Source organism: Saimiri boliviensis, chromosome 9 (assembly GCF_048565385.1).
Source record: "Saimiri boliviensis isolate mSaiBol1 chromosome 9, mSaiBol1.pri, whole genome shotgun sequence".
In the NCBI taxonomy this organism is placed as follows: domain Eukaryota; kingdom Metazoa; phylum Chordata; class Mammalia; order Primates; family Cebidae; genus Saimiri; species Saimiri boliviensis.
Genome location: NC_133457.1, coordinates 31,848,989 through 31,874,672, shown reverse-complemented (window position 1 = coordinate 31,874,672; position 25,684 = coordinate 31,848,989). Strand labels below are relative to the sequence as shown.

General features: G+C 43.8%; 3 protein-coding genes across 16 annotated transcripts in view; 1 reads left to right on the top strand and 2 right to left on the bottom strand.

Annotated features, from left to right (window-relative positions):
- Positions 1–22,295, bottom strand: part of BTD (biotinidase) — a 49,436-nt gene extending 27,141 nt beyond the window's left edge. Inside the window, exons 1-2 of one of the 7 annotated variants that reach the window (XM_039480236.2) lie at positions 22,195–22,295; positions 17,572–17,640 (exon numbers count right to left, since the gene is read on the bottom strand). In XM_039480236.2, the coding sequence (XP_039336170.2) occupies positions 17,572–17,640; positions 22,195–22,205 (80 nt within the window). In that variant the 5' untranslated portion in view covers positions 22,206–22,295. Of the gene's footprint in view, positions 1–17,571; positions 17,641–20,870; positions 21,062–22,070 lie in introns of those variants that run through there. The other 6 variants (XM_039480239.2, XM_003924942.4, XM_010335663.3 and 3 more) reach the window with 6 other exon arrangements.
- Positions 9,989–16,948, bottom strand: LOC120368329 (large ribosomal subunit protein eL39-like). The gene has a single exon (XM_074405685.1). The coding sequence runs from the start codon at positions 10,783–10,785 to the stop codon at positions 10,630–10,632; it is 156 nt and encodes a 51-aa protein (XP_074261786.1). The 5' UTR covers positions 10,786–16,948; the 3' UTR covers positions 9,989–10,629.
- Positions 22,296–22,385: 90 nt separating the features above from the next.
- The window catches only part of HACL1 (2-hydroxyacyl-CoA lyase 1), a 90,237-nt gene continuing 86,938 nt past the window's right edge, over positions 22,386–25,684 (top strand). For 5 of the 8 annotated variants that reach the window (XM_074405678.1, XM_074405679.1, XM_074405676.1 and 2 more), the window contains exons 1-2: positions 22,386–22,583; positions 22,770–22,874. In XM_074405678.1, coding sequence (XP_074261779.1) covers positions 22,503–22,583; positions 22,770–22,874 — 186 coding nt within the window. In that variant the 5' untranslated portion in view covers positions 22,386–22,502. The remainder of the gene's footprint in view (positions 22,584–22,769; positions 22,875–25,684) is intronic. The other 3 variants (XM_074405680.1, XM_003924939.4, XM_003924938.4) reach the window with 1 other exon arrangement.

Here is a 25,684-nt window from a genome sequence, read left to right as displayed (position 1 = left end):
AGTAAGAAGAACTCACAATTCAAAATTACAAAACACATGATAAAGCAAATATCATGCAAGTAAGTTAAAGAATATACCAAATCAGGCCCCAAAAACTTCAGATGGAAGGATTAATAGTGCAAATTATACCCAGAGGAATCTAAACCAGGTAAGAGAATAAGACACTGTTTGCCGGGAGTATAGGCGTGAGCCATCACTCCCAGCCAACAGGTAAAAGCACAAGATACTGTTGGTTGGGAGTGATGGCTCACGCCTATACTCCCAGCACTGTGGGAGGCCAAAGCAGCAGGATCACTTGAGCCCAGGAGTTTGAGACCAGCATGGGCAACATGGCGAAACCCCGTCTCTACAAAAAATTAAAAAATTAGCTGTGTGTGGTGGTATGTGCCTATAGTCCCAGCTACTTGGGAGGCTAAGGTGGTGGGATTGCTTAAGCTTAAGAGGCAGAGGTTACAGTGAGCTGAGATTGTGCCACTATACTTTAGCCTGGGTGATAGAGCAAGACTGTGTCAAACAAACAAACAAACAAATAAGTTGTCAAATAAAACCAAATGGAGAGATTTTGTGGCATGGGAGTTAGAATCATTAAAAAATTTGTTGCCGGGCGCGGTGGCTCAAGCCTGTAATCCCAGCACTTTGGGAGGCCGAGGCGGGTGGATCACGAGGTCAAGAGATCAAGACCATCCTGGTCAACATGGTGAAACCCCGTCTCTACTAAAGATACAAAAAAATTAGCTGGGCATGGTGGCACGTGCCTGTAATCCCAGCTACTCAGGAGGCTGAGGCAGGAGAATTGCCTGAACCCAGGAGGCGGAGGTTGCGGTGAGCCGAGATCGCGCCATTGCACTCCAGCCTGGGTAACAAGAGCGAAACTCCGTCTCAAAAAAAAAAAAAAAAAAAAAAAATTTGTTTAGAATCTATCATAGAGATGACAAAAGGGAAAAGAAGAGGAGGAGACATGGAAGACACACACGATGTTCTATTATATCACAGATACATGACATTCCGTATTTCTAACTGGAATTTCAGAAGCAGCAAATACAAGCTGGGTACAATGGCTCATGCCTGTAATTCCAACACTTTGGAGGTCAAGATGAGAAGATCATTTGAGGCCAGGAGTTCAAGACCAGCCTGGGCAATATAATCTCTACAAAAAGTAAAAAGTATTAGCTGGGCATGGTGGTATGCACCTGTGGTCCCAGCATCTCAAGAGGCTGAGGTGGTAGGACTGCTTGATCCCAGAAGTTTAAGGCTGCAGTGGGCTATGACGATGCCACTGTACCCCAGCCTGGGTGACAGAGCAAGACTTAGACTTACAAAAAAAGAGGAAGAGAGAGAAATACCAAAAATGACCCATAACACATAACTCATGTTTGAAGGTATAATACGTGATAATTTTATCAATAAAATACAGAACTCAATAGATTCAGGACAACCAGAAAGAAATCTACATACAACATAAAGAAACCAGAACATCAAATATTTTAAGACGAAAAAAAATCTTAGAAGCAACTAGAGGGAATCGAGATTACCTTCAAAGATATGGTGATTTGAACAACAGCAGACTTTTCAAAAGTAACAATAGAAGAAATAAAAATCTTCAATGTGCTAAGAAAAAAAAATAATTGTGAACCAGAATGCCCTTGTTCCCACGTAAACCTCCTACAAATAAACAGTAGAGGAAAAACTCATCACTCAAAAATGAATAAATAAAAAGCTCAAGATCTTTTGAAAGATTTAAGAAAACAAAGATTATTCCCCAGAAAATCATCACAATGTAAACAAAAACTGTGACAAAACATTCTGCCATGAGTGAAAAAAAATTGCTTATATTAAATAAAAGCACAAAATAGACCAAGACAAGGGAATGAAAGGATGAAAGGGAAAAAGGGAAGAAGAGGAAAAGGAAGGGAAGGGAAGAAGGGGAGGGGGGAAGAGGGAAGAAGGGAGAAGAGAGAAGAGAGTGGGGAAGAGAAATCCGGGAGACAGATGAAATATATCTGCCAGGGCTCAGGAAAGAAGCAGAAGAAAAAATTAAACTGTCAAAAAAATTACAGCAAAGATAGAAGCAGCAAAAAAAATCAGATGGGTTGGGCACAGTGGCTCACGCCTGTAATCCCAGCACTTTGGGATGCTGAAGTGGGTGGATTATCTGAAGTCAGAGGTTCAAGACTAGCCTTGCCAACATCCTGAAACCCTGTCTCTACTAAAAATACAAAAATTAGCCAGGCATGGTGGTGCATGTCTGTAGTCCCAGCTACTTGGGAGGGTGAGGCAGGGGAATGCCTTGAACCTGGGAGGCGGAGGTCGCAGTGAGCCAAAATCTCGCCACTGCACTCCAGCCTGTGTGACAGAGCGAGACTCAGTCTCAAAAACAAACAAACAAAAAGAAATCAGATGATGCTGTAAATAAATAAGCAACATGAATGTAAATACAGAATTGAAAAGGAGTCCATAGAAAATGATAGACAGGTGAATGAGATCCATCATATGCATAATTGGAAAATACATAAAAGAAAAAAGAAATATAATATGTGGTGAACACACCCTAAGGTGACTCCTTGTATAATCCGCTTTTCTTTAGTGCAGGTGGAAATTGTGCTTTGTTTCTAGCCAATAGAATATGACAAAGGTGAAGGGTTTTCACATATGTAATTAAAATCCCAAGCCAGTTAATCTAGTTAATCAAAGAGATTATCCTGGTGGGTCTGACTTAATCAGGCCTTTAAAAAAAGAACTGGAGTGCTCCAAGATTTCAGACACACTCTCTCCTGCTGACCTTGAACAAGCAAGCCACCATGAATTCTACAACTGCAAGGAAATTCATTCTTTCAACAACCAGTTAAACTTGGAAGAGAACTCAGCCTCAGATGAGACCATGAGGCCAGCTGACAACTTCACTGTTCACTGTAGCCTTGTGAGATGTTAAGCAGAGGATGCAGTGAAACTATGCTCAGATTCCTGACACATAGAAACTTTGAGATAATAAATGGGTCTTGTTTTAAGCTGCTAAATAAGTGGTAAGGTAAATTTTTTTTGCTGTTGTTGTTTTGAGACAGAGTTTCGCTCTTGTTGCCCAGGTTGGATTGCAATGGCAAGATCTCAGCTCACTGCAATCTCTGCCTCCCAAGTTCAAGCAATTCTCCTGCCTCAGCCTTCTGAGTAGCTGGGATTACAGGCATGAGCCACCACACCCAGCTAATTTTGTATTTTTAGTAGAGACCGGGTTTCTCTATGTTGGTCAGGCAGATGTTGAACTCCCGACCTCAGGTGATCTGCCCGCCTCAGCCTCCCAAAGTGCTGGGATTACAGAGGTTAGCCACCATGCCCGAATAGGGTAGATTTTTATACAACAATATAAAATGTTATACAATACAAAATGTTGTTTATATAACAATACAAAACTTATAAAAATGCAGTAGAAAAAATATTTAAAGATGTAACTGAAGAAAACTCATCAGAAATAAAAGCATATTTTAATTTACAGATTGAAAAGATATAGCAAAATTAAAGAAAGAAAAAAACAGAATGTCAACACCAGTAGATAACCTAGTAAAATTCTTGATCTTCAAAGATAAAGTAAGAATCATTTGGGAAGCCAAATAAAATGATCAAGGGCATTTATTAAGGGCAAAAAAGTCAGGTTGTCCTCAGACTTTACTATAGTAACACCAATGCCAGTAAAGGCCTATAGAATCCTTCCAGAAAAGAAAATATAAGCCAGAAATTACATATTATTCCAACCTATGATTGAAGTAAAAAAAAGAAACAGCTGGGCGCGGTGGCTCACGCCTATAATCCCAGCACTTTGGGAGGCCGAGGCGGGTGGATCACGAGGTCAAGAGATCGAGACCATTCTGGTCAACATGGTGAAACCCCGTCTCTACTAAAAATACAAAAATTAGCCGGGTGTGGTGGTGCATGCCTGTAGTCCCAGCTACTCGGGAGACTGAGGCAGGAGAATTGCTTGAACCCGGGAGGCGGAGGTTGCAGTGAGCCGAGATCATGCCATTGCACTCCAGTCTGGGTAACAACGCGAAAGTCCGTCTCAAAAAAAAAAAAAAAAAGAAAGAAAGAAACAAACAGATAATAGGTTTGAAAACATAAGAACTCAGGAAATATTATTCTCATTGGCCTCATCAGCCTGCCTTGAAAAAAATGAATAGACGGTAAACTTCTGCCAATTAAGACATGAATGGAAAAACTGGCAAGAGCCTTGAATATAAAATAAACATGAGGATTATGTTTACAGACCACAGTGCAAATGTTATTATGTCTGGCAATGTAGAAATTGTAAAACTAATAAAAGGTGGTAAGAGTGAGGGAAAGAGTGGTGGCATGCTCAAGGAAGGAAATAAACGTAAGAGTGGAAATTAAATTAGAGGCAGAAAAATGATAGAATAATATGTTCAAGGAGTTGTTCTTTGGAGGAAAAAAAAAGATAAAGGCAAATGATCAGCTAACCTAATTAAGAAAAAAAAAGAGAAACAAATATACAAAATAAGTAATAATAACGAGAAATCTAGAAATGGAGAAGAAATTTTAAGAATAAAGAATAATCACCTCAGTCAATCCTATATTGATAAGCTTGAAAATTTGTATGAGTAATTTCGTAGGAAAAAAGTATATATATTATACACATAAATATATATTTATATATATAAATATATATTTATATATAAGTATATATTAATATATAAAAATATATATAAATAAATATATAAATATATGCATCTATTCTTTTTCTTTCTTTCCTTTTTTTTTTGAGACAGAGTCTCACTCCATCACCCAGGCTGGAGTGAAGTGATGCGATCTCAGCTTATTGCAACGTTTGCCTCCTGGGTTCAAGCAATTCTCGTGCCTCAGCCTCCAGAGTAGCTGGGATTGAAAAATATATTTTTAACAAAACTTCAGATAAAAGAAAAAATGAAACCAAGTCAACAATCACAGAATAGACAGTTATCAAACAACCACTCCCTCCCATTCTCCACTCTCAAAACAGGCCCAAATAGTTTCTAGAAGAATTCTTCCTAACTATAAAGTAAAAAGTAATCCTAATGCTACTCAATGTGTGCGAGAATATAGCAAAAGAAAGCATTTTTTCTTATGAATAAAAATCTGATAACAAAACTTGACAAAGGCAAGTGCCAGGATCCTTCTCTTTCTGAGCCTTACTTCTTGACATGTAGCTTTCCATTTTCAGAGTCATCTTGTGGTTGCAAAATGACTTCTACAATTATAGTGTACAGAGGAAGAGTCAGAGGGTACTTGCCAGCTTCATCAGCTTTCCTAATGGAAAGTCTGCCCAGTGACTTCCATTTAAACTGCTTTGGCCCACAGTGGGACATGTGACCACTCCTAGCTACAAGGAAGGCTGGAAAATGTAAACTGCATTATCATGTTGAATAAAATCAGGATTTTTCCAGGTAAAATACAGGTGGCCCAGTTAAGTTTAACTTTCAGACAAGTAAGTGTGTTGGAACATACTTACAGTAAAAAAAATTACACATTGTTCATCTAAAGTTCAAATTCAACTGGGAATTTTGGTGTCGTGTTTTTTTCTAAATCTGACAATATTATCCATGAGGGATCAAGTAACCATAACCCTGACTTTTATAGTCATCACTTCTTTGTTTTTTAAAACATCTTTATAATCCAATGTGTATCCCTAAACACTGTAGTTTAGTCTTGCCATTAAAAATACTGTATTTTAAGTCTATTTTAATCTAAAGCTTCCTCTTCCATCCCTCCCAATTCCTTAAAACTATATAATAAAACAAGATGGCTTCAAAAGAATGAAGTCCAGGGACTACTTGTCCTACCAACATCAAGTCTTATTTTTAAAATATAGAAATTAAAATAGTGTGGGATTGGTGTTAGGATAGGAGAAGAACAGAAAGTACAGAAATATACCATAAATATGCAGCTTGTATCACTAGGATGAGAATGAGTTCATTCTCATATATCATGAATGGTGCTTGGACAACAGGATGTTATGGTAAATTGATTATAAAAAAGGCCAGCAATTGCTCCCCTCTCTGTATCTATGTTCCCTTATCACGTAACTTGAATGCCCAGCCATATAACTTGCTTTGGCTGATGAGATGTTAGCAAACACTGCACACAGAGGCTTGCGCAATGAGGATTATTCCCTTTCGCAACCTGCTGCCATCACCTGCTGAGTGGTGAGAGCTATGTGGCTCACTGGCAATACGTATGCTACCCCTGTGGACAACCAGCTAACCTCTAGGGCCTGAGTGACCCAGCTCACTGGCAACTGACCACAGACACATAAGTGAGTCCGTTGAGTCCAGCCTCATTAGGAATATAGGTTAAATAAATGGTGGTTGTGTTAAGCCACTAAGTTTTCGGGTGGTTAATTACATAGCAAATCTAATTGACACATGTTACATGGATTCCTATCTCTCAACATACAAAAATCAATTCCAGGTAGAGACTTAAATATAAAAAATAAAACTTTACACTTTTTTTTTTTTTTTTTTTTTTTTTTTTTTTTGAGACGGAGTTTCGCTCTTGTTACCCAGGCTGGAGTGCAATGGCGCCATCTCGGCTCACCGCAACCTCCGCCTCCTGGGTTCAGGCAATTCTCCTGCCTCAGCCTCCTGAGTAGCTGGGATTACAGGCACGTGCCACCATGCCCAGCTAATTTTTTTTGTATTTTTAGTAGAGATGGGGTTTCACCATGTTGACCAGGATGGTCTCGATCTCTTGACCTTGTGATCCACCCGCCTCGGCCTCCCAAAGTGCTGGGATTACAGGCTTGAGCCACCGCGCCCGGCCTACACTTTTTGATATAGAAAAAAATCTTCATAACCTCAGGTTAGAAAAAGTTTTCTTTAGCAAGTTACCACACACACACACACACACACACACAAAAACCATGTAAGGAAAAAGAATTGTCAAATATAACTACAAAAAACCCTTTATGCCTCAAAAATAACTATTAACAAAGTTAAAAGATAAATAATTAGCATTCAGAATACATAAAGGACATCTACAAATCAAAAAGCAAAAGATACCCCAATAAGGAAATGGGCAACAGATGTAAACAGGTAATTCATGGAAAAAGAAACCTGCATGGCCAATATATACATATACATATGCAAATATAACTTAACCTCATTAGTAGTCAGCGAAATGGAACTGAGAAGCCATTTCACATCTAAAAATTTTTAAAGCTCCACAACTGAGACTATGGAGAAAGGGTAGCCCTCATACACAGATGTTGGGAGTATAAATTGGTACAATACTTTGGAGACCAATTTGGCAACTTTAGCAAATGATGACCTCCACCTCATCATCACATCACATCATCACATATATGTAGAAACTCTCACCCATGTGTACAAGAAGGAAGCACGCAAGAATTTCAGAGCACACTGTTTTTTACACCAAAAAACTAAAAATGACCCAAATATCCATCACCTAAAGAATGGATATTGTGGGAATTATAAACACCAAATTCAAGATAGTGGTTACCTCTGCAGGACAGGAAAGGAGGCGTAATGGGGAAAGGACACACAGGGGGCTTCACTGTATTTGTGATGTATTTCTTAAGCTAGGGGCTGTGTACATGGGTGTATATTAATCTCTGACTCTACTCATGTGTTTGAAAGATGTCATAAATGTTCAATGTATTTTTTTAAAGTGAAAACAATAAATCAAAGCTAAGCTCCAAAGAAGAACTCAAAGATTATGATGCAAAAAGAACTTTAAGGGCTTAAGTTCATCATGAAGATGTCCCTCACCTGGGGTTACACCCAGTTCAACCCCAAACCCTGGGAATCACTCAGAGATTCTTCCCTACAGATAAGTCTTTGTTTTGCTGACACAGAGAATAGATTAAAATCAAAACAAAGCAATAAGGTACAAATTGAAAAGCAAAGGGCTGTAATGAATGCTAATGGCAGAAGGAACAAATGAAAACAGAAAATAGTTCAATACTAGTACCATATTTCAGGGTGACAGCTGCCCCTCTACCTTGTGGGCCACTCTGAGTGTGGAGTTCCATCAAACTGAAAAATACTGTATTGTGATTTTTTTTTTTTGAAGCAGAGACTCGCTCTATTGCCCAGGCTGGAGTTCAATGGCACGATCTCGGCTCACTGCAACCTCTGACTCCCAGGTTCAAGCGATTCTCCTGCCTCAGCCTCCCAAGCAGCTGGGACTACAGGCATGCACCACCACGCCCAACTAATTTTTGTGTTTTTAGTAGAGACGAGGTTTCACCACGTTGGCCAGGATGGTTTCGGTTTCCAGACCTTGTGGTCCACCCACCGTGGCCTCCCAAAGTGCTGGGATTACAGTTGTGAGCCACTGCGCCCAGCCTATATGATGATTTCTAAGCCATTTGAGATAAATCTCTTACATCTTTATAGCACAACATACAGTTGTCACTATTTCCTGGTACATTTTACACAAGTAAACATCCTTGTCAGTGATGTAATGACTACTGCTGTTAAACTATCTCAAATTTTCTTTAAAACAAAAACAAAAACAAAAAACCCATAATGATGAACACGAAGCTAAAACAAGGGAACAATATTCCTTCTGTTTTCTTCCCACAACACTCCCTGCTCTAGCCCCAGGTCTCCCTGGCATTAAAATGCAGAGTAAAAGCACAGGGCTTGCCAGCCCAGGCCAAAGGCAGGAATCCAAACTTTCTCTAGGTCACAGGGTACAAAGGGAAAGCTCCCAGTGTCTGTCAAGTGGCATCAGGCACTGGGAGTTTTTATTATCAAGCTTTGTTTTTTGTTTTTTTTTTGCTGTGTATATCAAGCTTTTTTATTAGTGAGTTATCAACATCAATCCTCAGCTCAAAAATAAAGTTGCTTTTCACTGGGTGTGTTTCAAGCCTATTGCTGAGCTTTGGTTTTGAAGTCCACAAATATTAATTAATGAGAAGCAAGGAAAATCAATTTAACCCACTTTATTCAAAGAACCTTTTCATGACATTATTTTGCTTCCTATGTTGACATATCTCTTACGGCACATTTCCTGCTGTAATTTGTATTGCTATAAAAAATAGTATTCAATATAGATTTCTTTTTTTTGTTTGTTTCTGTCTTTTTGTTTGTTTTTAAGACATTCAGTTTCAGTTTTATCTTCATGTCAGGTAATTTCATTTTTAGCTTCTATAATTCATCACAAATGAACTTAATTCATTTCTTCATTTGATAAGCAAACATTTCTCATTTTGATAACATGTTTGTGAGAACATTTTATCACAAGTTCAGCTAGTGTTATGCTTTAAAATAATCACAAGGATTTTTAGTGTCCTTGTTAGTGTATTGAAATTAAAATGCACTATCCCAATTTGGGGGCTTTAAGAGTTACTGCGTGTAGAAGCTGCAGTCTTTAGAGAATAAATTTTCTGCAGGCACTATATTTGCAACTCTTACTAAATTACCTGGTTGCCTGGATATCTCCTTGACCCAGTTAGAAGAAAGACTCCAATTTGCTCTTTTTCATAATCTCAAATTCAGAACCCACAAATAGAGTAATTGGTATGCAGATTCTTTGATGACTAGCTCTGTTCTTTAGAGAGCATGTTATGAATACTTTAGCCTTTTCTTTTAAAAAGGTTAGATTTATTCCTTCTTTGACTTCCTCCCACCAATAAGTAAATAAGCGAAAACAAAATTTCAATAAAATATCCAACAAATAAAATTTTATGCCTATTGCCAATATTGGTAACAAAGAATGTGGATGGTGCTTACAGAGTACAGTATGCACAGAGGGCCTCTGACAAACTACAAAAGAATTTTAGGATTTTGTTAGGGGTATCCAATCTTTTGGCTTCCCTGGGCCACATTGGAAAAAGAATTGTCTTGAGCCACACATAAAATACACTAACACTAATGATAGCTGATGAGCTTAAAAAAAAAGACGGTCGGTACATAAATCCATAATGTTTTTGTTTTGGTTTTTTTTTTTGAAGTGAAAGGTCTCACATATTTATTACTGAACCCAAGCAACCAAAACCTTTTTTTTTTTAAACATGAATAATGGAAGCACTGTGGGTTGTACTAACTAATGCCTTCATAACAGATACAGAAAGGAATCTGTTCAAACGTCTCCAGATAGCTTGGTTTAGTAACACGATTGTGACCTTCAGACAGCATAAATATGTGTGCCATCGCATGTGTGATTTCTTTTTCTTTTCTTTTTTTTTTTTTTTTTTGAGGCGGAGTTTCGCTCTTGTTACCCAGGCTGGAGTGCAATGGCGCGATCTCAGCTCACCGCAACCTCCGCCTCCTGGGTTCAGGCAATTCTCCTGCCTCAGCCTCCTGAGTAGCTGGGATTACAGGCATGTGCCACCATGCCCAGCTAATTTTTTGTATTTTTAGTAGAGACGGGGTTTCACCATGGTGATCAGGATGGTCTCGATCTTTTGACCTCGTGATCCACCCACCTCGGCCTCCCAAAGTGCTAGGATTACAGGCTTGAGCCACCGCGCCCCATTTTTTGGATTTTTAGTAGAAATGGGGTTTCACCATGTTGACCAGGATGGTCTCGATCTCTTGACCTCGTGATCCACCCGCCTCGGCCTCCCAAAGTGCTGGGATTACAGGCTTGAGCCACCGCGCCCGGCGCATGTGTGATTTCTTACAGACCAAGCTTGGTTCTTCTCCACTGTCTCCTTTTGGAGTTGTACCTGATTTTATTACCAGTTTTCATCCAAATCCACTGGGGAATGGGACGATTTTGCTTTTGTTTCTTGGCCAGGAATCGCTTAATCCTGAAAGTCTTGTGAGAAGACATGGCTAGAAACGAAGTAAAGCACACACCACGATGGCGGAGAAAGGAAGAGAGCAATCCATAATGTTTTAAGAAAGTTCATGAATTTGTATTGGGCTGCATTCAAAGTCCTCCGGAGCTGAGGACGAGCTGGCTGTAATTACAATTGGATTACAAAAAAGTTGTTCCTTATAATCCCAGCTACTCAGGAGGCTGAGGCAGGAGAATTTCCTGAACCCAGGAGGCGGAGGTTGTGGTGAGCCGAGATCGCACCATTGCACTCCAGCCTGGGTAACAAGAGCGAAAGAAACTGTCTCAAAAAAAAAAAAAAAAAAAAAAAAGTTGTTCCTTGGCCCTGTTAATCCTATTGGGCTGCATTCAAAGCCATCCTGGGCTGAGGTTTGGACAAGCTGGCTGCAATTACAATTTGATTGCAAAAAAGTTGCTCCTTGGCCCTGTTAATCCTGGGAACCAGAACTCAAATCACTTCTTTCTGCTGAATCATCAAGCCCAAGTTCACAATTGAACACTGCATCCTGAACTAAAATGTGTAAAGCTGAAAGCAAGTTTAAACAATCCCAATGATTTTTCTCTTTGTTAAATGGCAGAATCCAGCCAGTTGAATATTTGTCTTTTTGCAAAACCGGTTAACTGAATTCCAGGTATTTGTTCCAATTCAGAGTTCAATTTTCACTGCACTTTATACTGAGTGGTTCTGTCAGTGTTTCTTTTGACACAGAAGTAGGCCTGGTGAACTATCTACCATTGATACAGCTTGTTCTGTCAATGCCAAATCACCTTTGAACCTGTCAACGCAAATTAATCAACAGTATTATTTCAGTGACAGGCAATCATATGTTTAATTAGTAACTCATGCTTCCAGCATGAATACAGAGCTAGGGTTCTCTGTATAAAATATATGACAGGTGCCTAACCTGTCATAAGATGCTGATTCAGGAGATCTGGTGTAGGGCTTAAGTGACTATTTGGAAAATGCTTTCCCAGGGACTCTGATGCAATAATCTGTCACAAATACTACTGATATAAATAATACATGATGGCAGGGAGTGGGTTATGTACTTTTTCCAACAAGGACAGGAGGCATTGTGTCAAGGACTACTGAAAGTGCAAAGATGATTTCATACCTTTTTTTTTTTGTTTTTTTGAGACAAGGTCTCAGTCTGTTACCCAGGCTGGAGTGCAGTGATGCAATGTCCACTCCCTGAATCAAGTGATACTGCCACCTCAGCCTCCTGAATAGTTGGGATTACAGGTGTGTCCCACAACACCCTGCTAATTTTTGTATTTTAGTAGAGATGGGGTTTCACCATGTTGACCAGGATGGTCTCAAACACCTGACTTCAAATGATCTGCCTTCCTCGGCCTCCCAAAGTGCTGAGATTACAGGCATAAGCCATTGTGCCCAGCCCATTTCACAGCTTTCTGGAATGTCAATTTTACTTGACAGGTAAGCAGTTTAAAATGTCATTATTATTTTGGGTGGTAGTTTCATAGGTATACATAACTGTCAAAACACATCTAATTAATCTTTAAGATCTGGGCATTTGTTTATTATACCTCAATACATGTCATTTTAAAATTAAAATATGGATACATTCTAGAGTAGAATGCAAAATCTGTATTTTCTTTTTGGATATACTCTGAGACTTGATAGAAATCATCCTTTTAGATGGGTCCCTGACATGGTTTGGCTGTGTCCCCACTCAAATCTCATCTTGAATTACAGCTCCTATAATCGCCACATGTTGTGAAAGGCACCTGGTGGGAAGTAACTGAATCATGGGTAGAGATTTTCCCGTGCTGTTTTGTGATAGTAAGTTTCACCAGTTCTCATGTCTTTATAAATGGGAGTTCCCCTGCACACATTTTCTTGCCTGCCACCATGTAAGACTTGCCTTTGCTCCTCCTTCATCTTCCACTATGATTGTGAAGTTTCTCCAGCCACGTGGAACTATGAGTTTATTAAACCTCTTTTTCTTTATAAATTACCCAGTTTTGAGTTTCTTCACAGCAGTATAAAAATGGACTATCACAGTCCCCAGATGCAGGGAGGCATGGGCCTCGGAGACATCATAAGGCATTACGATGATTCACCTCTGCAGTGACCAGGCCTGGGGGTTTATACAGGTACACCTTAGCCAAGAAGCTCTGAAATATCCCTTTGGGAACATGGCCGGGCAGACATCAGATTGGTCTCCCACAGGGGACACCCACTCCGTGTCTGTCTAACTCTCATGTGGTCCTGTCTTTATTGTAGCTTCTGTAGTTTTCTTAGGTGCCTATTAACTGATCTGCAGTGGTTTAGGCTTGCCTCACTAAGACCAGACAATGTTCTCAATTGGTTAAATAACCATTGGTTGCAGGGGACTTTCACTGACTTTATGTCTCCAGAAATAACTTTATTCTCTTTCCTCTTCCTCTTCCCCTTTCACCATTAGGCCCCTCCTTTTTTCTTTTAAATGTCTGGGAGGCGATTCAGCCCCTGGTGACTCAGTTGTAGCTTTTTCTGGAATCTTAGAAGTCAGATTCTAGGGAAGACAAGCAAGGACTCTTTGTCTGCCTAGGGTGAAAAAAAGAAAAAAAAGGAAAAAAAAAAAAAAACAGAGACCACTGTATATTCTGTCAGAAAGTGGTTAAGTATTGTTATGGGTCCTGCTCCTATCCTCACCTGATCTCCTCCGACTTTTGGCATCACTGCTGGTGTTGGGAGGCTCACTACCACCAACCAATTGATACTGACTGGAAAAGGTTTTATGATTACTATGAGCCATGGCGAATTCAAAATTCACAACCAGTTAATTTGCTGGCCCATTTGTTCATTTGTTTTGTCATTTTCCAACCTTCCCTAAGCCCTTTGACTCCAGGGTACATCTAAGGGAAGATCCTACCAAAGCAGTTTTTATCTCCTAAAAGCTCACCATTCACCGCTGTGGTCCCACAAGGGTGACATCGACCTGCACCCCTGGCTGCTTCCACCCATCTCCTTGCCTCGTGCCAGGGATAGGCCTGTCAAGCTTGTTGCCCCCTCCTTACAAAACCTTGCTACAGAGGCATACTTAAAACCGGTGCTGGAAAGGGCAAGGCACAAGTACAATGCTTTCCAGAACTGAGAGTACCGTAAAAGCAAACAGATCCAAGTAACAACTGGTAGGTTAAAACAAACAAACAAAAAAAAACAAAAAAAACCCAGATGGCATTGTCTGGTTCCCGGCCCTACACCCCACTCCAGTGCATGACGGCCAATGTCAATGCTGGATTTTCAGGCCAATATGGAGTAAAACTAACCCCCCAAAAAACTCCGTACCCTGTTTAAATTGGAGTGGCCATCATTTGGGGTGGGGTGGCCAGACACCAGGACATATGATCCCAAGGTAACCGAGGCTGTATAGAATGTGATAACAGGTTCCCCTGGGCACCCAGATCAGTTTCCATACATTGACCAGTGGCTAGGCTTAGTTCAACAGCCCCCTTTCATGGCTTGAACACTGCATAAACAAGCTGAGTTACAAGTTATGCTGGCAGGCCGTAAGAAAGCCCCTTCTGCGCCAGCCATACTTCCCTCCCCAGTGAAGAATCAGGAATTACCTCCACCCTACTCAAGGCCCTCTGAACCAGGGCCTCAGCACCCCGCTTCCCGGACAGCACCAGTAACCAACCCTTGTCCCTCCTGCATACCCTCAGTGGTGCTCCACACCCAGCGGCGGTCCTTCGTCTCCGAGAGGCACCCCAACAGGAGAAAACAATTGGGGTTGCCCATTCTTTGTTCACATCCCTTTCTCATCAATTGACTTATATAACTAAAAGGTGATAAAAAATTAAAGAAAGGGCCGAATCACCAGGTGCAGGAACAAGCTTTATTAAGAGCAGGAGAAGGCCGGGTGCGGTGGCTCAAGCCTGTAATCCCAGCACTTTGGGAGGCCGAGGCAGGTGGATCACGAGGTCAAGAGATGGAGACCATCCTGGTCAACATGGTGAAACCCTGTCTCTACTAAAAATACAAAAAATTAGCTGGGCATGGTGGCGCATGCCTGTAATCCCAGCTACTCAGGAGGCTGAGGCAGGAGAATTGCCTGAACCCACGAGGCGGAGGTTGCGGTGAGCCGAGATCGCGCCATTGCACTCCAGCCTGGGTAACAAGAGCAAAACTCCACCTCAAAAAAAAAAAAAAAAAGCAGGAAAAAGCTGCCGGGCTGCACCCAAAAATTGGTGCACAGCACCCATGGCGTGGAAAAAAAATTTTATGGCCTGCAAGCCGGCAGACGCATCTGGTGTGAGGGGCTGTGCAGGAGGGGAGGGGCTGGGGAACTGTTGGGTTTAATAATTCCCGTGAGGAGGTCATGCTGGGGAACTGCTGAGATGCCTGGACGGGGAGGGTTAAGAACCTGCTGAGACTGAAAGTTCCCCGGGAGGGGGTCATGCTAGGAGGCTGGGGAACTTGAGGCAGCAGTGGGGTTTTAAGATGGAGTAAGTTCTGTCAGAAGGCTTAACATCCCCTGTTCTCTGAGAAGCCCCAGGCTTTGACAGGGCTCTTAGAATCTGTACTCCAGACTCATCACCCCACCTGGGACAACTGCCAACAATTATTCCTGATTCTGTTCACCACAGAGGAAAGAGGCAGAATTAGACAGAACGCCCTGAAAGCCATCATAGGTCCAGGGGGAGGAACACTAGAAGAGAACTGGGATCGAATTGAGAGGTTTCTCCCTCTACCCAACCCCAATGGGACCCCAACACCTCGGGGGGTCACCAGGCTCTGAACACTTTTCACCAGTATCTTTTAGCAGGGGTTCAGGAGGTGGCTAGGAGGCCCATCAACCTCTCCAAGGTAGGAACAGTGACTCAGGGTCTGCAGGAGTTGCTGGCTGCTTTCCTAGAACACCTACAAGAGGTGTACCGTACCTATACTCCTATAGACCCTGAGGCCCCGGAAAATCAACAGGATATTAACTTGGCAGTTGTCTCCCAATGAGCCCTAGATATCAGGAAAAAGTTACAAAAACTACATGGATTCCAGGGAATGAATTTGACCACATTGCTGGAAATTGCCCAGAAGGTTTTTAATAACAGGGATACTCCTGGAGCCACACAAAACAGAAAAGTGACTAAGGCAGTAATAGTAGCCTTCAGAAAACACAAGTCATTCCACGAGGGCAGGGGCCCTTGCAAAAGGGTTCCTGGGGTCCCCGGCCCCCGTTAGGAAGAAATCAATGTACGTGCTGTAAACAAGAAGGACATTAAAAAATAAGTGCCCCAGGAGGAAAAAACAAGTAACCTCTCAAAAAACAAAACAAAACAAAACAGAAAAACCATCAAAGGCTTTTTTTTTTTTTTGAGACAGAGTTTCGCTCTTGTTACCCAGGCTGGAGTGCAATGGCGCGATCTCGGCTCACCGCAACCTCCGCCTCCTGGGTTCAGGCAATTCTCCTGCCTCAGCCTCCTGAGTAGTTGGGATTACAGGCACGTGCCACTATGCCCAGCTGATTTTTTTGTATTTTTAGTAGAGACGGGGTTTCACCATGTTGACCAGGATGGTCTCGATCTCTCGACCTCGTGATCCACCCACCTCGGCCTCCCAAAGTGCTGGGATTACAGGCTTGAGCCACCGCTCCCAGCCCTTTTTTTTTTTAATGTTTTAAAAAGTCAGGATTAACCGGGCCAGGGCTCTTATTTGTTAAGCCCCCAGGAGCCCAGGGTTACTTTAAAGATTGGGGGCAAACCTATCAGTTTTTTAGTACACAGCGGGGCGGCTCACTCCGTCCTTACCCAGCCTCTGGGACCACTATCCAGTAGGAAAACAGTCATCCAGGAAAGACCATGACTAGTTCATGGACCACAAATCAAGTTGTTAAGAAAGGGTACCGTTACCCATTCCTTCTTAGTTCTTCCAGAATGCCCTTACCTGCTATTAGAGTGGGACCTACGTCACAAACTCCGAGCAACCATCTCCTGCAAAAATCAAGCCTGCCTCTCTATGCCCCCTTTTGCCCTCCGTATTCAAAGCACCTCAGCAAATCCTCACCACTTGTGCTCTGTCAGATGAGTATCTCTTGCAGGAAGCTTTATCACCAGAAACAAATCAGGAATCAACGTCATACCTCCTCTGCCAATTCCAGGAGAGTATACCCAGAGTGTGGGCTAAGACCAATCCCCCAGGTCTAGCAGAACACCGTACCCCAGTTGTGGTCCAACTGTTGGTGACAGCAGCTCCGGTCCAGGTACTGCAATACTCAATGAGTCAGGAAGCCAGGCAGGGAATCGCTCCGCACATAACAAGACTCCTGGAAGGAGGAATTCTCACCACCTGTAAGTCACCCTGGAACGCCCCTCTGCTCCCTGTTCTAAAACCTAGCACAAAGGATTACCGGCCAGTACAGGTCTTGGAAAGTAAATAAAAGACAAAAGGTTACTTACCTGGGCTACATCATAGAAAAGGGCAACCGGGCACTGGCGCCCAGCCTAGCCCAAACAGTACTACAGATACCCACCCCGACCACAAAATGCTAAGTTCAGGAGTTCCTTGGGACGGTAGGGTACTGAAGTCTATGGATTTTAGGTTTTGCTGAAATAGCCAAGCCTCTGTATGCCTGCACAGGAGGGAATCAACCCCTAATTTGGACAGCAGTAGAACAACAGGCTTTTAATAAACTTAAAGCTGCTCTGACCTCGGCCCCAGTCCTGGCCTTGCCAGTTATCTCTAAACACTTCTGGTTGTTTGTACATAAAAAACAAGGAATCACGAAGAGGGTGCTCACCCAGACATTAGGACCATGGTCCAGGCCAGTCGCCTACCTGTCAAAAAAACTTGATCCTGTAGCCTCTGGGTGGCCAGCCTGCCTTCGGTCCGTGGCAGCAACAGCCCTGTTAGCAAAAGAAGCGAACAGCCGGGCGCGGTGGCTCAAGCTTGTAATCCCAGCACTTTGGGAGGCCGAGGCGGGTGGATCATGAGGTCGAGAGATCGAGACCATCCTGGTCAACATGGTGAAACCCCGTCTCTACTAAAAATACAAAAAATTAGCTGGGCATGGTGGCACGTGCCTGTAATCCCAGCTACTCAGGAGGCTGAGGCAGGAGAATTGCCTGAACCCAGGAGGCGGAGATTGCGGTGAGCCGAGATTGCGCCATTGCACTCCAGCCTGGGTAACAAGAGCGAAACTCCGTCTCAAAAAAAAAAAAAAAAAAAAGAAGCGAACAAACTGAGTCTGCAGCAGGAATTGAACCTAGTAGCACCCCATGCAGTAGAATCACTACTCAGCGGGGCTCCAGGAAGGTGAATGTCTAATGCCCGCATAGTACAGTATCAGGCTCTTCTCTTGGACCAGCCCTGCATCAAGTTCCTGAAGACTACAGTTGTAAATCCAGCCACACTGCTGGCTAGTGAGCCAGAAGAACCCATACATGACTGTCAACAAATAATAGATGTCATCCAAACCACTCAACCGGACCTCACCGACATCCCCTTATGGAACCCAGAAGAAGTACCATATACGGGTGGCAGCAGTTTTATGGTCAATGGAGTCTGGTATGCGGGAGCAGCTGTAGTCACCACAGAGCAGGTCATCTGGGCCCAGGCCCTTCCTCATGGGAATTCAGCCCAAAAGGCTAAACTTATAGCCCTGATAAAAGCCTTAAACTGGGCAGAAGGAAAGACTGTCAGTATTTATACCGACAGCCGTTATGCCTTCGCTACAGCTCATGTACATAGAGCAATATATAAAGAAAAAGAACTACTTATGTCAGAAGAAAAAACTATTAAAAATAAACAGGAAATTCTAGCCCTGCTGGAGGATATATGGAAGCCTAAGACTGTGGCACTAGTCCACTGCAAGGGACACCGAAAGGGGGATTCACCAGAGGCAAGGGAAGACAGGGCTGCTGACCCTCCTTGTAACCCTGCCCGCCCCAGTTCTGCCCCCTACTCCCACGTACTCCTCAGGTGAGAAGAACTTTGCAAAGGAGCAGGGCACCACACGGGGCTCCACAGGATGGTGGATACTGCCAGACCAAAAAATCGTGGTCCTCGAGGCTCTTGGATGGGCCCTAGTTAAAAACGCACATCAGGCCACTCACTTAAAACAAACCAAACTAACTGAACTGCTAAAAGCCAAGTATTACATTCCCTATTTACATAAACTTATCAAGAAAGTCACTACTCAGTGTAAGGTATGTGCCCAAGTAAATCGGGAAAAAAACAGGTCTAGCCAGGTACGTAAAAGCAAAACTCAAAGGAACTAGCCCTAAAAAGAACTAAAAAGTAGATTTCACTGAAATAAAACCTCTAGTAAATGACTATAAATACCTCCTGGTGTTTATAAATACATTCTCTAAATAGGTCAAAGCCTTCCCCAGTAAGTCTCAGATTGCTTTAGTGGTCACAAAAAAACTATTACAAAACCTTGTGTCTCAGTTCGGCCTCCCCCTAATGCTAGGGTCAGACAATAGGCCCGCCTTTACTGCACGAATTTCTCAGGGCCTGGCCAAGAGCCTGGGTATATCCTAGAAATTACACTGTGCCTATCGTCCCCAAAGTTCAGGACAGGTCAAACGAATAAACCGGACCCTAAAAGAAACCCTAACAAAGTTTATCCTAAAGAATAGTGAAAACTGGGTCAGCCTGCTTCCTTTCGTCCTCCTCCGAGACCAATGTACACCCTATCAGAAAGGCTTCTCCCCCTTTTTTTTTTTTTTGAGACGGAGTTTTGCTCTTGTTACCCAGGCTGGAGTGCAATGGCGCGATCTCGGCTCACCGCAACCTCCGCCTCCTGGGTTCAGGCAATTCTCCTGCCTCAGCCTCCTGAGTAGCTGGGATTACAGGCACGCACCACCATGCCCAGCTAATTTTTAGTATTTTTAGTAGAGACGGGGTTTCACCATGTTGACCAGGATGGTCTCGATCTCTCGACCTCGTGATCCACCCACCTCGGCCTCCCAAAGTGCTGGGATTACAGGCTTGAGCCACCGCGCCCGGCCTTCTCCCCTTTTTAAATCATGTTTGGCAGGCCCCCTCCCTTACTCCCCAGACCCTCGAATACCGTGCATGCTAAAGCCCGTAACTATACACTCCTTAAGTCCTTACAGGCACTCCAGTCTGTTCAATCCAGGCACACCAGCTCATTAAAGACACCCATCCCACCCCATTAAACCTCGAAGGCCAGCCGACACACCCCTTCCAGCCTGGAAACTCTGTCCTTGTGAAAAATTCACCACCTCTGGCCTCATCCCTCCCCCACACTCCCTGCAAAGTTGAAAGGGACCCTACAGGGTTATCCTGACCACACTCACTGTACTCAAGGTGGACATACGCCTAAATTCATCACACCCACGTCCAGACTGCCCCACCAGAAAGACAACAGAGCGTCAAACACTTATCCCTCGATTTACCAAAACCAAGACTTGTGCGCTGTGCGCTCTTCATGGTCACCACCCTCACCACACTAATCCGTGCTGTAAATCCCTGTCGTCATCCCTTTACTGGTTAAATTAGGTATTGCTGCCTCCACCGCAGTTGGAATATCAGCTCTTATATCTGGGGACCAAAATTTTAAAACTCTCTCTCAGCACATAAATACTGATTAAGCCACTTAAAAAACTCCATTTCCCAACTTACTGATCAGGTTAGGTCTTTGGCTAAAATGGTCCTCCAAAACAGGCAAGGACTAAATTTTTTGTTCTCAAAACAAGGGGGACTATGTGCTGCTCTTAATAAACCATGTTGCTTCTATGCTAATAGGTCAGGCCTCATCTGAGAGTGCCTGTCCCTGGTCAAACAAAATCTAAAAACCAGAAAACAACTTCAAAAGGCTTCAAAAAGTTGGTATCAAAAAAATGTTTTCCTGGTCCCCTTGGCTCACTTCCCTCCTTACGAGCCTGGTGGGACCTCTGGCCCTACTCCTACTGGGACTCATGTTCTGCCCCTGCCGCCTAAATCAACTCTCAGGTTCATTAAATGTAAGGTAAACTCTGTAAAATTAAGGTTTCAATATAGGCCCTTAAACAAACAATACTAACCTGCTGGAGGAATAAATGATTTCATTCCTGTAAATAAAACAAGGCGGGAATGTGACACGGTAATTGCCCCACAAACTGCATACCTCGACCATACCTCGGCTTTCCGTTGAAATTGCTCTCTGTAACCGTAATGTGACAGGCAAGCAGGCCAAACCAAGGCCACCTTGGCCCCTGCGACTTGTAATAAGTAACTAAGGTCTGTAACTTCCACCCTACCCAGACGATGTGTAAACTAACGCTTATCTTGACTTCTGCGAACCACATAAGTAACAATTGGAATGTCCAAAGTACCCCGGCCCTCAGAATGTCCAAAGCCCCTCCCCCTCAGCTCCCCCCCTCCCCCAAGGAGGTGGTTTACAAAATGTCCATAGCCCACTGGCCCTCAGAATGTCCGAAGTCCCTCGCCCTCACCCCCGCCCAGGAGGTGTTTTAAGGGCTTAGAAGGTCTTGACACCCTCCTTTTGGGCCGCGGGTTAAAGAGATGTGAGTCCTCCCCCGCGGCAGGCAATAAAGAGCCTGTAATTTGGCCTAGTCTTTGTCTCAGTGGTAATTTCGCGCTTGCTCGGTTACAACAAAATGACCCCAAATCCTCAAAAAATTCAAATTCCACTGTTTATTATAATTGGAAATTTTATGTCTGTCGTCACTGAGCAGATGGTCTAGTGAGTCCAAGGCAGTAGTTTCAGAAATGGCACACTGCAAACAATTTTCACACAGAAATGTTTTAAAAGGCTATCAGGTGCAGGGCTGATTCTAAGTAGGATCGAACCTAAGAATTATGCCATAGTGCCTGACTTTGGAAAAGATAACAGCGGAGAGTAATATGGGTCAGTAGCAAGGGATTGAAAAAACAGGGCTCAAAACTAGGTACGTTCAGGGTGCTGTTTTCATCGTGTGTGACCCAATGGCTGAATATCGGATAGGAAACGACTCAAGGTCTGAAGCGCGGTCTGAAGCACGGTCTGGATCTATTGACACTGGGTGTCATTTGATCTCTTGCTGGGGTACACATTTGCTTCTGGATTTAAGTAACGTGCGTTATAATGATTTAAGGACTACAAAACCACAAGGTTATGAGAGCGTAAACCATAAAGCGTATAAGTAAAAGCCTAGAAAAACGCAACGCGGTAGCACAGCAGCAAGGGACAAACACAAGAGCCGAAACAAGAGACGCACGCCACGCTTTCCAGGCTCCCGGCAGCCTTTGCGCAGCCCGCCCGCAGCCTCCTGGGCGGCCCGGGGCGGGGCCTGGACCGCGCGCTCGCACCACGCCCCCTCCGTACCTGCTCTCAGCGTGCCTTCCGCCCCGAATACGCGCATGCGCTATTCTCACTTAGCGGTCTAGAAAACACTCCGGATGGCCGACTCCGAGACCCTGGCGAGAGGCCTCAGAGTTCGCCTTCTTACCTGCTCGGCATAGGCCGCAGTCTCCTGCTACTCCCGCCTCCCTCTGGCACTCTGGCCGCGCGAATGGAGGTGCTGGGAAGAGAGTACGGTTCTGATTGGAGAACCTGCGTGTTTACATTCCCACTTCTCCCGGGGAGTGGACGAATTTAGCCCGCCTCTTCCTTCCCGTTGTTTAAAGCAGTTGGTTGCCCTCCTGTCCGTCAGAGGTGCGGACCCACAGGTGGCGTGCCGCCGTCTTCGCATTTGCTTTGCTGGGTGACTCCGCTTGGTTGTGGCCTGCGAGAGTGCCTTGAGCTTTTCGGTGGAAGATGCCGGACAGTAACTTCGCAGAGCGCAGCGAGGAGCAGATGTCTGGTGCTAAAGTCATCGCCCAGGCCCTGAAAACGCAAGTACGGCGGGCTCTCCTGGAATGAAAGGCTCTTACGGAAGCCGGCGGGGACCGCGATGTTGCCTTGGAGACGGGTAGAACTGGGCGATAGAGTCTGCGGTTTTCCTTTTAGCGCCTGAAAGAGAGGGAAGGATGTGGCGATGTGGTGGGGCCCTGGGAGTTTATTCCCCTGTTCTTCGTCCCTCAGGATGTGGAGTACATGTTTGGCATCGTAGGCATCCCAGTAACCGAAATCGCCATTGCCGCCCAGCAGCTAGGCATCAAGTACATCGGGATGAGGAATGAGCAGGCGGTGAGTATGGGCGCAGGTGGTTGAATCCGTTACTGGGAATGATCAGTAATAGCGGTAGATATGCATTGCAAACACTCAGATAGTGTTTACCACTCTTCTGCTGCTTTACACATGTCAGTCACTGTTGAATATTAACTGTTGTTAAACCTAGTTGACAGATGAGAAAAGACATACAACTTGCCTGTGGTGGCACAGCTGGTAGTAGCAGAGGCAGGGTTTGAACCCACGTATTCTGGGTCTGAGTCCATGCTCTTACTACTATACTGTATGTCGCGATTGGAAGGAACAGTTTCTGGGTAAAGTCTGACTTCTGTATTAGGCTACGAACTCCGTGAGAGCAGGGATATTATTTTTTCACGACAGATCTGTACCCCCAGTGCTTAGTATGGTGCCTGCATAGGAAAGGTGTTCAGAGATTACCTGTGGGATGAATGAGTGAAGGTAAAGTCTGCTGTATGATTGGTTTGGGGCAGTTGGAAGATTTTACAAATGATGAAAACTCAGGTGTCTGAGATCCTAGCCTGGCTCTTTCCACCGCATCATGCTGCCACCTTTCTTAGAGGCTTATTTGAAAGCAGGATAACGAAAGTATGACCTTTTGTCAGTCCACTTAAAGTGCATTGTCTGCCAATCCAGCTTCGCCCTTCTTGGTAGTGCTGGCTTAAAAGATCAAGAATCCACTTGTGTGATATCACGTACTGTCAGTCCAGCTGAGGCTAAGTATTCCTGCTTTACACTCCCACTGTTGCCTTCTAATTTAGATTCTTGCCTCCTCTTGCCCAGACAGTGGCCTTTGCCTCCTTAATTGGTGCCCTTTGCCATCAGATGTGAGTGCCTGGAGGGCAGAAGTTGTGTGTGTGTGTGTGTGTGTGTTTTTTTTTTTTTTTGAGACAGAGTCTCACTCTGTTGAACAGGCTGGAGTGCTGTGGTGCCATCTTGGCTCACTGTAACCTCTGCCTCCTGGGTTCAAGCGATTCTACTGCCTCAGCCTCCTGAGTAGCTGGGACTACAGGCACATGCCACCACACCCGGCTGGGGTTTCAGCATACTGACCAGGCTGGTCTTGAACTCCTGACCTCGTGATCTGCCCACCTCAGCCTCCCAAAGTGCTGGGATTACAAGCATGAGCCACCATGCCCTGCCAGTTCATTTGTTACATCGCAGTGCCTGACTTGGTTGGTGCTTTCACATGGTGTAGATGCTTACTATTATACATTATTTATTCATTGAATGATATTCTTTTTCTACAGAGTTTGAGATTTGTATTTTTTATCTTAAAACTAGCAGGTCTTGAATTTCTGTTGCTTCTCCATTTTACTTTTCTTTGTTAGAATAGCATTCTATTCTTATATCTGTGTGAGGAAATGAAGCTGTTGGCCTCTAAATGGAACCTATATTTAACTGTTTTTCTTGAGATGACATATCTACCACTGATTTCTTCATACAGGAAACATTTATTGACTAAGTAGTGTATACTGAAGACTGTGCTATGTAACCTGTAGGAGAGAGAGATGTAAAGAAAAAACTCATCAGTTATAACTCTCACAACAGATGTAGTAGCACAGAAGGGGTGACTGATTCTCTTTGAGATTGGAGAAGATTGCCTGTAGAGATAATGTTAGTTCATGTGGTTCCATCAATGTAGGTAACGGCATGGTGAGCCATGAGACTGGTAGGTAGGCAGAAGGGAGGTTGTGGAGAATCTAAAAAGAGTTTGAACTTTTTTTTTTTTACAATAGGCAATAGGGGGAGACTAAAGGTTTTTCTAAACAGGTGGGAGATGTAATTAGGCTTGTACTTCAGAAAGATGATCCCAGCTACTTAGGAGGCTGAGGCAGGAGGATTACTCAAGTCCAGGAGTTAGAGGCTGCCTGGGCAACATAGCACGACCTCTGTCTCTAAGTTATATTTCAGCCCCTGTAAACTGGGGCAAGGGGTTTGAGGTCCGATGTGCTATGTTGGGTGCTGGATACAGAGGTGAATGATAGTCTGTTCCTGGCTTTAAGGGGCTTACCACCTAGCTGCGGAGACAGACACAAACAATCGTATTATCATGTGGTAAGTGTTGTAATAGAAAGATACCCAGGGTGCTACGAAGCCTAGAGAAGGAGTACCCCACTCAGCTTCCCACAGGAGATGATGTCTGAGCTGTCCTGAAGGATGAGCAGGCATTAGGTGGGAAAGAGAAGGCCGGCTCCTCTGGATAATTCCTAGATTTTGGGCCTGCATGATTGTGTGGATCTCGTCTGGAACCGAGACTGGGAATATAGAAGGAAGAAGCAATTTGGAGGAGGAAGGTAATGTTCAGTTTTGAACACATGCGTTTGAGATTCTGGTGGACCATCCCAGTGCATATGTTCCTCAGGCTCAGGCAGCCTGACTTTTTTTTTTTTTTTTTAATTTCAAAACAGAGCTTTGCTCTTGTTGCTCAGGCTGGAGTGCAATGGCGCAATCTTGGCTCACTGCAACCTCTGCCTCCTGGTTCAAGTGTTTGTCCTGCTTCAGCCTCCTGAGTAGCTGGGATTGCAGGTGCCTGCCACAATGCCTGGCTAATTTTTTGTATTTTTATTAGAGACAGGGGTTCACCATGTTGGCCAGGATGATGATGATCTCCTGACTTCAGGTGATCCACCTGCCTTGGCCTCCCAAAGTGCTGGAATTACAGGCATGAATCACCACACCTGGCCCAGCCTGAGTCTGTGGTAGTCAAAGGTAAAAATGGGGCCTGAACTAAGGGTATTGACAGAATGATTCAGAGGGAACATAAAAACAGCCTAAGGCATTCAGGAGCATGTTTGTGCTAAAGAGAA